Source organism: Zootoca vivipara, chromosome 10 (assembly GCF_965207765.1).
Source record: "Zootoca vivipara chromosome 10, rZooViv2.hap1.1, whole genome shotgun sequence".
NCBI lineage: Eukaryota > Metazoa > Chordata > Lepidosauria > Squamata > Lacertidae > Zootoca > Zootoca vivipara.
Genome location: NC_142593.1, coordinates 47,714,257 through 47,729,029, shown reverse-complemented (window position 1 = coordinate 47,729,029; position 14,773 = coordinate 47,714,257). Strand labels below are relative to the sequence as shown.

The window sequence follows — 14,773 nt, the reverse complement described above, 5'->3', positions numbered from 1 at the left end:
TTTAACATGTCAGCTGATAAGGCGTAAGCATTCTGACAGGGTGCAAACACACACCAACTGCTGAGTCCAGGAATTGCTTTTATCCACTGTCCCTCAGACCTTGTGGGGGGCCGGACTATATTTTGGGGGGGGGGGAAATTGAACAAATTCCTATGCCCCACAAATAATCCAGAGATGCAGAGATGCATTTTAAATAAAAGCACACATTCTACTCATGTAAAAACATGCTGATTCCCGGACTGTCTGCAGGCTGGATTGAGAAGGTGATTGGGCCGGATCCGGCCCCCGGGTCTTAGTTTGCCTACCCATGGTCTATGCCTTAAGATTGGCCATAGAGGCCCTGCTTGTAGGCCTTTCAGCAGAGCCAATTAAACAGGAGGTGAGGCCTTTTCAGTGGTATCCCTCTACCTATGGAACTCCCTCGGCAGGTCTTTATTTCATTTATTTTTTCTTGGCAAGATTTATGTACTTGCTTAATCAAAACGTATAACTAAGCAGTTTACATAAAATAGCATGACATGTTCATTTTTTAAAAAGCTGTGATGAAAGTATACCTTGAAAACACCGGATAGAATAAAATTAGAAAAACAGACGGTTTTAAAACAAACAAACAAACAAACAAACAAACAAACAAACACAATAAAATTACATATCTGAGCAGGCTTGCCTAAACAAAAAGATGTTTAGCATATGCTGAAAGCAGTACAAGAAAGTTGCCTGCCTAATATTAATAGGCAAGGAGTTCCAGTGAATGGATGCTGTCACACTGAAAGATTGGTTTCTCTCAAGTGTGCAACGGACATTGTGTGTAAAAGGGTCAGTTCCACAGACTGAAGTGGTCCAGTGGGCACATATGGAGTTGGACAATTCTTCAAGGAAAGAATTGGCCCCAGGCTTTAATATCTTTTCATTTCAATCTGCTTTTAGTTAAAGATGTTGAGCTATATTTTAAATTATGGCTGCTTTTTCCTTTTTATATCCTATAAAATTCTTTCATTTGTTTTATCTGGACTGCTGGTGCAGACTAGGGTGTGTTTTCTGCTGCAGTTTTAGTTTTACGTGTGTGTGTGTGTGTGTGTGTGTGTGTGTGTGTGTTTGGGCTCTGAAAAGTAGAATTAAAAAAGGGGTGCGGGGGAACTAAAATAAATAAAAGCAAAACAAATTTTATCAATAACCCCAACAACAGCCTTGTAAGGTAGGTCAATATGATTATTCCCATATAATAGGGGAGGATTGGCCGGCCAGCTGATGCATTTATGGCAGAGATGTGGGGATGGGTTGAGCCTCAAAAAAAAGAAAATTCAAAATGAGGATTTCTACAATGCGATCCTCTAAGCCCTTGGCGGTTTGAGTCCAGCTCAACCAATTCTTTTGACTCACACACAAACACACCCCCTATTGTGATTCCTTACTGTCCTCTCTCTTGTTTTCCCAAACTTATCTGGCAATTAAGACTCCGTGCGAAGTTAGATCACAGCTGTATGAAATCACCATGCACGAAATGCCCAGGGCCACTGGGAGCCACAGGCAATGCAGATCCCATGGCTCCCAAAATGAGAAACATCAGGTGTGTATGCTTATAACAGTGTCTAAAGCTTAACAAGCAGGCTGGTGCAAGCCTTCCTCACCACCGCCAAATGAAATTTGGCAGCAATTTTTACTTTCTTATGTTTATATCCCACCTTTCTTCTGTATCAGAACCCAGGATGCCATAACACCACTTAGACCACGTGAGGTGCATGGAGGCCGGTAGGCGCCTTTGTATTCCCAATGGTATCACTGGGAACCCATTTTTCGAACCAAATATATAGGCATTACATTGGGAAAACCAAAACAACCGCACCCATATTGACCGTACACTGACATCAGCATAACAATATTTGTGGTTGACTAACCTTAACCTTCCATCCATCTTCGCCACTGATCCTGGGGCCAGGCTGTGGATATAAATTCCTGGAAGGCTGTTCTCCAGTGTGAGGCAGCAAACACCAATGCCCAGCCCAACACCTGGTTCTGAAACAAAGAGCAAAGATTATTGCACTCTTTATTGCAATGATCACAATGGACACCGGCAATTATTACGGTTTGTTCCTTATAGGCTACTTATAAGACTGTGTATATGTTAATTTTTTTAAAAAAAATTATCTGGGGTGCAAAAACCTTGCCTTAACAGGTTACTGGGTGCTTCCAGATTTGTTTGCAAGGGAGAATAGGTAAATTAACTATTTAATGAGCATATATACCGACTTTTTTTGCAGGTAAGTGAGATGATGTTTTTCAGTGATTGTCCCATCACTAGTTACAGGTAGGTAGCCGTGTTGGTCTGAGTCGAAGCAAAATAAAAAAAATTCCTTCAGTAGCACCTCAAAGACCAACTAAGTTTTTATTTTGGTATGAGCTTTCGTGTGCATGCACACTTCTTCAGAAGAAAGCTCATACCAAAATAAAAACTTAGTTGGTCTTTAAGGTGCTACTGAAGGAATTTTTTTTATTTTGTCCCATCACTGTTCTTATTGCAAATGGTCTGGTCTGTTAAAGGAAGCAGGTTGGTTGCGTGAGACTTCCCAGTCAGTTATAATGGTGCAACCTGAATTTTCTGGCATGTGATTGAATTTCCCGTGAAAGCAGCAACAGTTTGGAAGCACCCTAATAATCCTACTAGTTGAATAAAGTCTATTATCCTGGATTTCCCCACAGAATAGGCCTTCTGGAAGTTGGTGGGGAATGAGAGAATTTCACAGTGGTCTATTTAAACATTTGACTTTATGTTCATTTCTTCTCCCCCACCCCCCATCTGTGCTTATGCCCAAGAGCAAATTTAAATAATAGAAAGCCCATTACAAAGTCTTTCCATGTCAGTTTCCAATGTGAACATGTAGAGTCCTTACTCCCAAGCTTTTAATAATTGAGTGTACTCTCTCAATGCAAAAATGTCGCTGCTTCCAGCGAAAATTCTTGACAAAAGTTGACCAGGGGGGTTACATGAACTATAAATTTAAACCAGATTTGAACTGTTTTCATTCACATGGCTTGTTTGTTTGTTTACTGGATTGGTAATTCTTGTTTTTTAGAGGAGTTCCCAAAGCAGCTCACTACATTTATAAAAGGCTATCATTCTATAAGAACGATCTCTTTAAAAATTGAAACTCACAAAGGGACCCATGAGGATGAGGACTTGGAAAGGGAGGGCAAGAGAAAAGGGAAACAGGGCGAAAACCAGGATTTTAGCAAGAGTCAACTCTGAAGCAGGCATGTGATGGTGCCCTTCAGCTGAGTTCCCTCACATAGGTCAGTTTGTGGTAGGGGTGGGGTTAGTTCAGCTGGTACAACATAGAAACAGCCCACACAGCGAGGTGTAGTTGCAATGTTAGCTTTCTGGCAGCAGGGGTCGCTGCCACTAACTGGGAAGGAGAAGGGGCAAACTGACAGCGAGATCAGAGGTTTGTGGGTGCAATGGCAGAAGCACTGCTTTGGCTCTGCTGGTGCACCTAAAATTTCCAATAGGGGGCAGTAACACTGCTTCTGGGAAGTTAGCACTGGGTCTCCACTCCCCAGGTGAGCTGCTGCTTCCGGTACAGCAGCAGGTATATGATTCTATTTCTGCCTGTCTCCCTTGGCTTCCCCCACAGAAGGTTATTAATATTTCACCACTTGTGTGGTTTCCTGGTGGGTTCATCCTGAGCCTCCATTTTCACTTAATCCAAGGCTTTACCCTTTACAGAGAAAAGCATGTGATTGAAGAAAATATGTTGCCAAAGAAGAAAACCTGTTGGCAATGACACGTTTGCGATGGATGAATTTGTTAAATTTGGGCTCTCTCTGTTTCTCATTTTTCCAATCGTAACTTCAGTTCTCTACACTGCCACAGCAGTTTGCAATCCGAACTGCAGCAGAAAGGAGACTGCGCTGATTGTGACGAATGAGGGTCAGAATGGAAACAGCTGCTTTCTAACATCCCAGTTGAGAATGTGCTCAGAGGCACGGGCTCTGGTTGGTGGATCTCAAGGTTATAGAAGAAAATCAAGAGAGATTTCTCAAACTTTTAAGTCTGCCTACTCCTTCTCTAAAGTAGGCACCGTTTTTGGGTTCCCTGTCCTCCAAAAAAGCCCCAATGCCCACAAGGTTTGTGTGATCCTCCACAACCCTTTGTAAATAGCAGTCAAAGTTTCCTCAAACCTTTATTGAGAGTCACTTCCATGACAATCCTGTCCTTGGGACCAGGCCCCTTGCGATTTGCAGTGGAAACATCTGCATCTTCGCAGCCGGGCAAAGGGGGTCCTGCGCTGGCAGAAGAGCTTGGTAAGCTGGAACGGCTCAGTAACGTAGGCATAGGACATGGGGTAAGGCTTGGGCTGCGAAGTCTGGTCCGGACGGTGAGGGTCACCACACCTTTCTTGAGTTGCTAAAGAGGCAAGAGTACAGTTTGTTACGTTTACCATTATGTTTATTATTATAACTATATTTATTTCCCACTTTTCTTTCATCGTGGAACTTAAGGTGGCATTATCATCCCCTGATAAAAGCCAAGGCCTCGGACAGACATCTAAATATGTAAGGATGAGTTAATATTCCCACTGTGACAGGGAAACATAAAAACATACTGTGAGAATTCAAGAAAAGCCCTGCAGGATCAAGCCAGTGGCCTATCTAGTCCAGGGTCCTGCTTTCCCAGTGGCTCAGGGGAAGCATGGCTCCTTTCTCGTCTAAACGAAGCCACCATGTGATGAAACTGAGATCCAGACACTTAAAGGGCAGCCATGGAAATAGAATTATTTTGGGCAGAATCCATGTTTCTGCTCCAGCCCATCATCTGCTACTGCTGGAAGGTCCTGCCTGAAGTTATGTTACCTTAAACGTTTGAATGGCTTTCTGGTGGGTCAGTCCTTGCAAGGACTCTCCGTTAACTTCGAGGAGTTCATCTCCTGGAAAGGCAAAACAGGCGTTAATATGCAGAGAGAAGACAAAGTGCTTATCCTGAGAAATATGAGCAGGCTCCCTGGTGTGTTTCTGCTTTATCGTCATAGAGTTTGGAAGGGTTCCCAAGAGTCATCTAGTCCAACCCCCTGCAATGCAGGAATCCTGCCCACATCTCTCCCTGGGTGGGCTCAAGCCACCACAGCCTTCTGGCTTACAGCCAAACTCAATGACCCATTGCACCGCCATACAGTGGTACCTCGGTTTATGAACACAATTGGTTCCGGAAGTCTGTTCATAAACTGAAGCGTTCATAAACTGAAGCGAACTTTCCCATTGAAAGTAATGGAAAGTGGATTAATCCGTTCCAGACGGTCCGCGGAGTAACCGTTCATAAACTGAAGCGAACTTTTCCATTGAAAGTAATGGAAAGTGGATTAATCCGTTCCAGACGGGTCCGCGAAGTACTTAAACTGAAGCGTTCATAAACTGAAACATGGGTGTAATTGGTTCCGGAAGTCTGTTCATAAACTGAAGCGTTCATAAACTGAAGCGAACTTTCCCATTAAAAGTAATGGAAAGTGAATTAATCCGTTCCAGATGGGTCCGCGGCGTTCATAAACTGAAAATTCATAAACCGAGGTGTTCATAAACCGAGGTTCCACTGTATATGAAAACTGACTGCTTTCCACTTACCTTCTATTTAACAATGTTAACATTTCTTATGAATACACTAGTGGCCAAAAACGTGGAAACCTTTTGGGGGAAAAGTGTATTTCCGAGGTTTGACGGCTCGTAACACCTTTTTGACTCTTGAAACACTCATGCTCATTGGCTACATTCAAATGAAGGAAAGCTACTGCATATCAACCTAAGCAAGTTGTGCTTCCTTTTTTTTGTTTATTTGCCTATAACTTTCCATAGAATACAGATAACTGAACAATCTTTGTTGCATTACACTCTTCATTAAATTACCTTTCCATTGATATATAATTATATGGTACTGCTCCAAAAAAAGTGGTATTATGATCCATCAAACCTCAGAAATACACTTTTCCCAAAAGGTTTCCACTATTTTGGCCTCTCGTGTATATTAATAGCTTTTTATCTCTATCTTTGTAACTTGCTTAGAGGTTTCGTTGTAATGGCAAACAAGCATATACATATATTTGCAAATAAATAAATAAATATTTCCCATCCCACTTTCGTTTCAAAGTATTTCAGATGCTCTCCCCCCCCCCCGCCCCCTCTCTCACCTGCCTTGCCAACCACTCCAGAAGCATGGGAGGCGAGGGATTCTGAGTTCCTCCCCTCCTGTTCCCATGCTTGGCTGAGGGAGGAGACGGGACAATGGCAAAACACACTATAACCCTCCTCTCCCTGCAGTCAGGGGCGGAGGAAGGGGAGTGGTGGGGGCGGCTTGCCTTGCCCCAGGTGTCATCACTGAGGGGGGGGCGCTGCCCACCTGCAACTCCCAAGCCTGCCCTGAGCTGTCGGAGGAAGGGGCGGAGCTGTGCCGCCTTGCCAGCGGCCTTCCCCCCTTCCCCTTTCGTTTTGACAGCTCGGGGGAGGCTTGGGAGTCGTGGGCGGGCAGTGTGCCGTTGCCCCCCGCTCCCGGGATGCTTCTGGGGGGGGGGAGCCTTGCATGAACAGTCAAAAGGAAGAGGGAAGGGAGGAAGGCTGCTGGCAAAGCGACGCAGCTCCTCCCTGCCTCCCCGCCGCCCAGGAAGCATCTCACCCCCTAGGAGGCTCGCCCTGCCCCCATGGCCCCACCTCTGGGTCGACAGCATGTGCGCCGCTCCGGGTTCCGGAGCAGCTAGCTCTGCCTCTGCCTGCAATGTATGGCTTCACAAGCTGAACTGGCAGAAATCTCTTCTCTTGTGCTACAAATACCTTCTTTCAGTCGGCCGTCAGCGGCTGCAGCCCCGTTTGGGAAAATGGTCTTCACAAAGATGCCCATGCGTCCCCGGGCAGAATCCTGCCCTCCCACAATGCTGAATCCAAGTCCCTGCAGAGTACAGGGAGGAAGAGGGTGGAGAGGAGTGGAAAACTGAAATGTTAATTCATCTTAACCTTACGGGACTAAGAGGAAAGAGGATTATCAGCTAGGTCGAGCATCCACTATGAAAATTAGAATGGTGTAAAATAGGAGATGTGTGATTTACCACTTTTTTAAAAAAATATACTGATATTTTCAAGATGCACATACTGTGATGAGTAACAAGTAACTAAAGAGTTAACTGTGTACTGTAGCACCTGACCACTGAGGAAGATCATGTTACAGAATGTACCAGAAGTGTTTCTGTATGTTGCAGTTGGTTTCGTTTCTGCCTGGGAGACGGTCGCAAGATGTCTGCGCTCTCACCAGGTTGTTTGTTATTTTCTCTCTAGAATAAACTTAAGTAGTTATTAGAACACTTTGGACTCTGTGTGTTCTTAAGAGGCTTTTTATCCAACGGCTATACAAGCTTTCGCTGTGTGAGAAGAAGAACTCTGCTGTGTGTGTGTTTTACTGCCAGCCCGGTTCTACGGAAGCAGAGAAGCGGAGAGGAAGCGCGCCGGGCGATAATCAGAGGCTCCTAATTGAGTCATAAACAACTCAACGGAGCCCTATACCCGTCACACATACAACAAAACAATGAACAAACAACAACCCAAACCAAACCTGGAGCAACAAAATACCAACTCAATTTTCAGAAACTATGTTTAAGTCCAAGCAGTTTAAATGTGCTGGCTGTTAGTACCAATATGTGGGCCTAAATCATTCCAGTGTGACCCATGAGTTTGTGGTGGCATCATTAAAGGCACTTGCCTTTAAAATTGCACCCGCATTTTTGAATTGGCACAATTAGTATTCCCAGAAGCTACATTTAAGGGCATATATAAAGGTAAATTATTGGGACCCAGGTGGCGCTGTGGTTAAACCACTGAGCCTAGGGCTTGCTGATCCGAAGGTTGGCGGTTCGAATCCCTGTGACGGGGTGAGCTCCCGTTGCTCGGTCCCAGCTCCTGCCAACCTAGCAGTTCGAAAGCACGTCAAAATGCAAGTAGATAAATAGGAACCACTACAGCGGGAAGGTAAACAGCGTTTCCATGTGCTGCTCTGGTTTGCCAGAAGCGGCTTTGTCATGCTGGCCACATGACCTGGAAGCTATACGCCGGCTCCCTTGGCCAATAATGTGAGATGAGTGTGCAACCCCAGTCGGTCACGACTGGACCTAATGGTCAGGGGTCCCTTTACCCTTTACCTATAAAGGTAAATTAGTGTTAAGATGGGAATATAATTTGTAACCTATAAACTATAACTCAGAATTCTATTAGTATGCACCAGATTAACAGACACTAGAGACATTTGCAAATAATCTTACCTTGCCCTGCCCCTTCATCAGGACAATGTTGGAAATAATAGATGGCTGGGTGAGTCGGCATGGGTATTCAACCTGGGCAGCACTTAAAGAGCGGGTAGATTTCTTAACAATATGGTATTCCTGGGCAAATGAAACAACCACAATATTTAGAAATAAGCCAAAGCTGTTGCGTTGCATTTGCTTTTCCCCAAAGAGGCTTTCTTTTAGTGTTTGCTGTTCCACATCCCAAACATGTGGCAATTCTATGTCTAGTCTTTACTTTGAATTCACTGATTTAAAATTTGTGTGCATCTTCAGAAATCTTTTTCTGGCGAGATGAAGTACCTGGGAGCCCTTGCAGGGAGATATGAACCCAATGTATATCTCCAAACCTCTCCCTTCTCTCCTCAGCTGGATATGCACCTAAAGACAAGACAGGTGTCCCTGTGTTCTCTCTCCTCTCCACCACCTCATTAGTGGATGCATGCAAAGTTTTCTTGTCTTTTTTAGGGGGGGAGTGTCACCTTTTTTATTAACCCGCAACAATGAACCATGCTAAAACTGTGACTGGGGGGCGGGGGCGGGATTCCTTGGTCATTTAAAGACAGTAAACTGTGCAACCCCTCACCTGTCTGGTTCCTGTGTCCAAATGTTGTGGGAGAGAATGTTTTCTCCCTCCCCGGGAATATTTCATGGCTATTTCATAATTCACATCTCCGTTTTCCACTGTCAACTCGTCATCTTCGCCTACGGATTCTAAACGCGCTGCCGCCCCTGAGGGACAACCCAGAGATGCCGTTTATTACACACATTTAGAAGCATCTTTTAACATCTGTCAGTTGTGATGGAATCAGGTACACTGCTTTTAACATTTTGTATGCACATTCAGAAGTGATTGATGGGTAAATTTCCTAAATCATATAAACAAATGATGATAAATTTTATCTTCATCTATAGATATATATATAGACACACACGCACGCACACGCACACACACACACACACACGTGGGTAGCAATAATTTATCCCAGTAGTCAGAAATGCAAACTGCCATTCTCAAAACACTTTCAGAGCAGAGTCGTAACATATAGGCCCTGGTGTGTTTAAAGCATGGGTAGGCAAACTAAGGCCCGGGGGCCGGATCAGGCGCAATAGCCTTCTAAATCCGGCCCGCGAACGGACCGAGAATCAGCGTGCTTTTACATGAGTAGAATGTGTCCTTTTATTTAAAATGCATCTCTGGGTTATTTGTGGGGCATAGGAATTCGTTCATTATTTCCCCCCCAAAATATAGTCCAGCCCCCCACAAGGTCTGAGGGACAGTGGACCGGACCCCTGCTGAAAAAGTTTGCTGACCCCTGCTTTAAAGGGTTGCAGTCAAAATTAGTATCAGATAACAAAGTATGCTGCATACAGCTTAAGAGATTCAGGACTAATCTCATATTGTGAGTTTCAGTCTGGGAAAAGCAGTGCATACGTAAAGTCAGCACCATCTCTCCGGGGTCTTAGGCAGAGTTTCTGCTCGTCACCTATTTATTACCTGGTTGTGCTTTTAGCTTAAGGTGATGAGAATTGAACCTGGGACATTCTGCATGCGACACACGTGCTCTGTCCCTGAGCTATGCTCCCTCCCCCAATGGAAATTATAGTTGGTGGACGAGGCCAGAGCATTGCCTTATGGGTTAGCTCAGTTGGTTAGAGCATGGTGCTGATAACGCCAAGGTCACCGGTTTGAACCCCGTATGGGTGCATATTCCTACATTGCAGGGACTTGGCCAAATGATCCATGAGGTCCCTTTCAGCTCTATGATTCTATGGGAGCCTTTCTTAACTACATCCTCTAAAATCTTTTATTCACCCACTCGAATGAAATCAACTGTACCTTGGGATCTGCTCCTGTACTTCAATATCCCACCTCCCAAAGTTTGACAGTTTTCTTTGGATCCCTCTGCACCAGTAGGATCTGCAGAGTTACCTAGATCTGTCAGATCTGGCTCCTGAAAACAGAAGGAAAAAGAATCCTGTTAAGTTCTTGGGACAGGTAATCATTTCCACAGTCGGGTTAGCCATTATCCTAATGAAGCTTAAAAAAACAGGCAACGTCAAATCTATTGCTGTGACATAGTTATGCAGAGGTTTCTAACCATGTAAACCACCCACTTGTTTTTCTCCTGGCACGGGGAACACAGGAACCCACTGCAAGGTGACGGAAACAGCCGCGCTCCTTCCCAAATTATAAATACTGGCAGCTTCATCAGAATGAGGGGTAACATAATCTCTGTACTTCGAGTCAAGGTGAGGTATGAAGCAACGGTCGAAATTATTGGTACGTGAAGCTGTGACTGCATTTCTGTAGCTCGGTCTGTGTGTATGATTATAATGTGTGTGAAAGAGTTTTTAAAAAACCAGCAGGGCATTTAATCCTCATCCACAGCCTCAACTCATGTTTTATTTTTTATTTATTTATTTTATTAAAATAAGACTTTATTGTTTAAAATAATGCAGAATATAATATATGTATGATATAAATACAACGAAAATTTTCTTCTCATCGTATCTCATACAAAAAAGATAAATACAAAAAAACAAAATACATAATTCAAAATAAATTCTTCTTCGCAATGTGAACAGTATACCATCCTTATATTACATCCTATTTCTTCCCTCTTAGACACTTCCCGTCCTTCTAATATTACAATTTCAAATTCTTTATTTTCTACGGGTCTTCGTTATAGTTTTCTTCCTTTCTTCTCTATTTTTCCTTAATCTCATTTTTATATAACAAACGTTATTCCATATCTGCCAATATGGAATTATTAGGATAATACACTTTTAGATATTTTTTGTAAACATTCCACTCTTTGGATACTCAACTCATGTTTTAGACCACACCTGTCCAACCTGATCAGCAACTCTGGTCTCTCCCCCTAAAAAAGGCTGAGCAACTTCGGCTCCCCCTCCCCCCAAAAAGCTAAACAACTCTGGTCAATTCAATGCGTAGTTCACTGCCAGTTTATTAATAGTAGGAGTAGATCGCAGTCTCTTGTAAACTGGACACCCCTGTTTTAGACCCTATGTGGAGATGCCCCGAGAATTCTTCTATCTTTGGCTCATTTATAGGTTCCTTTCTACAGGCAGGATAGCTGCTATACCTTAAACCAGGCATCCCCAAACTGTGGCCCTCCAGATGTTTTGGCCTACAACTCCCATGATCCCTAGCTAGCAGGACCAGTGGTCAGGGAAGATGGGAATTGTAGTCCAAAACATCTGGAGGGACGAAGTTTGGGGATGCCTGCCTTAAACAGAGCTATGCACCCAGGGTGGGGAACCTTTGGCCCTCCAGATGTTGCTGAACTACTGGCCTCATTATCCCTGGAAATTGTAGTCCAACTACACCTGGAAAGCCAAAGATCCCCCACTCCTGCTGTGTGCAATAGGCCTCCGTCCCTTTGCTGCCTTCCTCTGGACCCATTCCAGTTCATCCATTTCCTTCTTAAAACGTGCTCTCGCTCCTCTGTAACTGTTAGAAAGCAGCAACTGTCTAGGGCTTCTGCTAAACTCCCAGAGCAGCCAAAGGAAATTCTGCCTGATGATGGCTTCATATATTCATTCCTCCTGCATGGGAAATGGATTAATTACTTTGTACTACATTAAGTGTGGCATAAGTGATCTTCCTACACTGTGAAAATTGAATTGTGACGATGTCTCGTGACCATGTTATGGGCCTGTGGCAGGAATAAACTATGTACACTATGCTCCACAAATCTCCTGTTTCCTACATTGTTTTTTGTTTTTGTAATTAAGTTACATCTTTATGCTATCCTTCAGTTAAACATTTCCAGTTTGATTCTAATTTGATCTCAGTTGGTGGGAAGGTCCTTACAAAAAGGGAATATTTCTGTTTAGATTATTATGGCATAGGAATCTTCAATATGATACAGTGGAACCACAAAACCCTCAGATACAGGCTGTGCAGGATTTACGTATAAACTAAAAAAGCTATTATCTTAGGACCCAGCTCTCTTGCCCCCCCCCCCCAATTTAAAGAACAAAACCTGGATGTACATTTCCAAAACAAGATAAAAAACAAATAAAATAAAACCTACAAATAGCAACAGTGCCTTGTGTTGTGTAGGCTCCTATGATGTAAGTAATGGGCTCCGCCTGCTAGCCTGCTCCCTAAAATATCACTGGTTTGCTCATTTCTATATATAGGGTGCCTACATTCTGTTTGGACTGGTTGCCTGGCAACATGCACAAATGGCTTCAGATACCTATTAGGTCCATAAATTACCATATAGAATTTATTCAACACAAAAAAACAGTGACCATTTGTTGTTGACAAAGGACAGCTGAACATATAAAGGGCCCCATTACCTCCAGTAATTTAGGGCCTCATCAAACCTAAATCTGGCCCTGGATACAAGCTAAATTACACGTTAGGAAATTCTGCAGTGTGACACCTTAAAGGGCCATTGCTTATTGGCAGGGTATCTGCTTTGCACGGAGGAAGTCAGTCTCATGTTCAATCTCTGGAATCTCCAGGTAGAGCCCTGGAGAGCTGTTGTCGGTCACTACAGACAGTGTTGAGTTTGATGGACCAATGGTCTGTCTTAGCATACGGTGGCTTCCTAGGTTTAACTACTGTGGTGGGAAGGGAACAAACTGACAAGGGGCAATGGCACTGGAGAAGAGGTTGTTTAACCATTTCCCCACATACACACTATTTTCCTGGTTGAAATCTCTTCCTTCAGAGTGAGCTGCTGCTTTGCACGGAGGAAGTCAGTCTCATGTTCAATCTCTGGAATCTCCAGGTAGAGCCCTGGAGAGCTGTTGTCGGTCACTACAGACAGTATTGAGTTTGATGGACCAATTATTTTAATGCACAAGGGGACGGATTTCTGAAGCGTAGGTCCTGCAACACTAATGACCTGATCCCTAAAAAGTGCAGAAAGGACAGTGGTGGATTGGGTATATAAGGGATTAGATAATCTGTCAGGTATCCTGTCCCCAAGCTGCTTGAGGCAAAACCAACACATTGAACTTAGTCTGGTAGATGCTAAATACGCTGAATTACGTTCTGAAGTATAATTGCTTATTTATTTTAAAGCATTCTAGGCCCACTTAATTTCCCAATGGAACTCAAAGTGGCTTAACCAATCAGATCGTCACAGAATAAACACCAATAGCCACACACCCACCCCAAATTAAACCCAATCAGAACATACATGTAAGCACTTTCGTGCTGATCGCCTGCGCCGGCAGCAGCTGAAGATTTTTTCTCTCGGTCCTTGGCGAAGAGCCCCAAGAAGGGCTCGCGGAAAAGAGGGACATCGCAAACACATAGCAGCTCATTTAAAGAACACTTTAAAAATCTGAGATCAGAGACTAAGTTTACAATTCACAGAGCAAGGCTCTAAGAATAAACCCTGCTCACCTCAGCCTGCTCACCTCAGCCTGCTCACCTCAGCCTGGCATAGTGACGTCACAATGAGAATCTGTGTATGACATGGGCGTAGGCAGGGGGGCAGGAGGGGGCAATTGCCCCCCCTCCCAGAAGCAGGGCCGCTGGCCAGCCTGCCCCGCTGCCCGCCCGGTGCCGTCTCCCTTCTCCCTGGCTGGCTGTGGGGTGGGCGAAGGGAAAGCCCCAGAGTAATTTGGGGCCTCATCAAACCTAAATCTGGCCCTGGATACAAGCTAAATTACACGTTAGGAAATTCTGCAGTGTGACACCTTCAAGGGCCATTGCTTATTGGCAGGGTATCTGCTTTGCGCGGAGGAAGTCAGTCTCATGTTCAATCTCTGGAATCTCCAGGTAGAGCCCTGGAGAGCTGTTGTCAGTCACTACAGACAGTATTGAGTTTGATGGACCAGTGGTCTGTCTTAGCATACGGTGGCTTCCTAGGTTTAACTACTGTGGTGGGAAGGGAACAAACTGACAAGGGGCAATGGCACTGGAGAAGAGGGTGTTTAACCATTTCCCCACATACACACTATTTTCCTGGTTGAAATCTCTTCCTTCAGAGTGAGCTGCTGATACACTTTCAGGGCAAAAAAAGGGGAGATGATCAAAACGCGTAAATAAATACACAATAAGAACAGTTTCAAATTATTTACATTCAGAAAAATACAAATACGGTACATAAATACGCAATACAGTGGAACCTTGGTTCTCGAACAGCTTAGTTGACGAACAAATCGGAACCTGAACGTCGAAAACCCAGAAGTGTTCCAGTTTTTGAATGTTTTTCAGAACCCGAACATCAGATGTGGTTGTCGGCTACTGCTTCCAGGGCGCATGCGCCAATCGGAAGCCGCGCCTTGGTTTTCGAACGTTTCAGAAGTCTAACGGTCTTCTGGAACAGATTATGTTTGAGAACCAAGGTACCACTGGATCCATATCTGTAATAATCCTATGTAGCTAAGATAAGAGAAAATCACTAGGCAGCACAATGCAAACTCCCAAACAACATAAAAGCACACAGCCACGACAACCACCTACCACCTCATAC

At 44.1% G+C, this 14,773-nt stretch overlaps 1 protein-coding gene across 9 annotated transcripts in view; it reads right to left on the bottom strand.

Annotated features, from left to right (window-relative positions):
* The window catches only part of PDZD2 (PDZ domain containing 2), a 257,387-nt gene that overhangs the window by 31,576 nt on the left and 211,038 nt on the right, over positions 1 to 14,773 (bottom strand). For all 9 annotated transcript variants that reach the window (XM_088652634.1, XM_088652636.1, XM_088652631.1 and 6 more), the window contains 7 exons: positions 10,144 to 10,258; positions 8,890 to 9,035; positions 8,283 to 8,402; positions 6,808 to 6,922; positions 4,849 to 4,922; positions 4,177 to 4,402; positions 1,896 to 2,013 (listed from right to left, as the gene is read on the bottom strand). In XM_088652634.1, the coding sequence (XP_088508760.1) occupies positions 1,896 to 2,013; positions 4,177 to 4,402; positions 4,849 to 4,922; positions 6,808 to 6,922; positions 8,283 to 8,402; positions 8,890 to 9,035; positions 10,144 to 10,258 (914 nt within the window). The remainder of the gene's footprint in view (positions 1 to 1,895; positions 2,014 to 4,176; positions 4,403 to 4,848; positions 4,923 to 6,807; positions 6,923 to 8,282; positions 8,403 to 8,889; positions 9,036 to 10,143; positions 10,259 to 14,773) is intronic.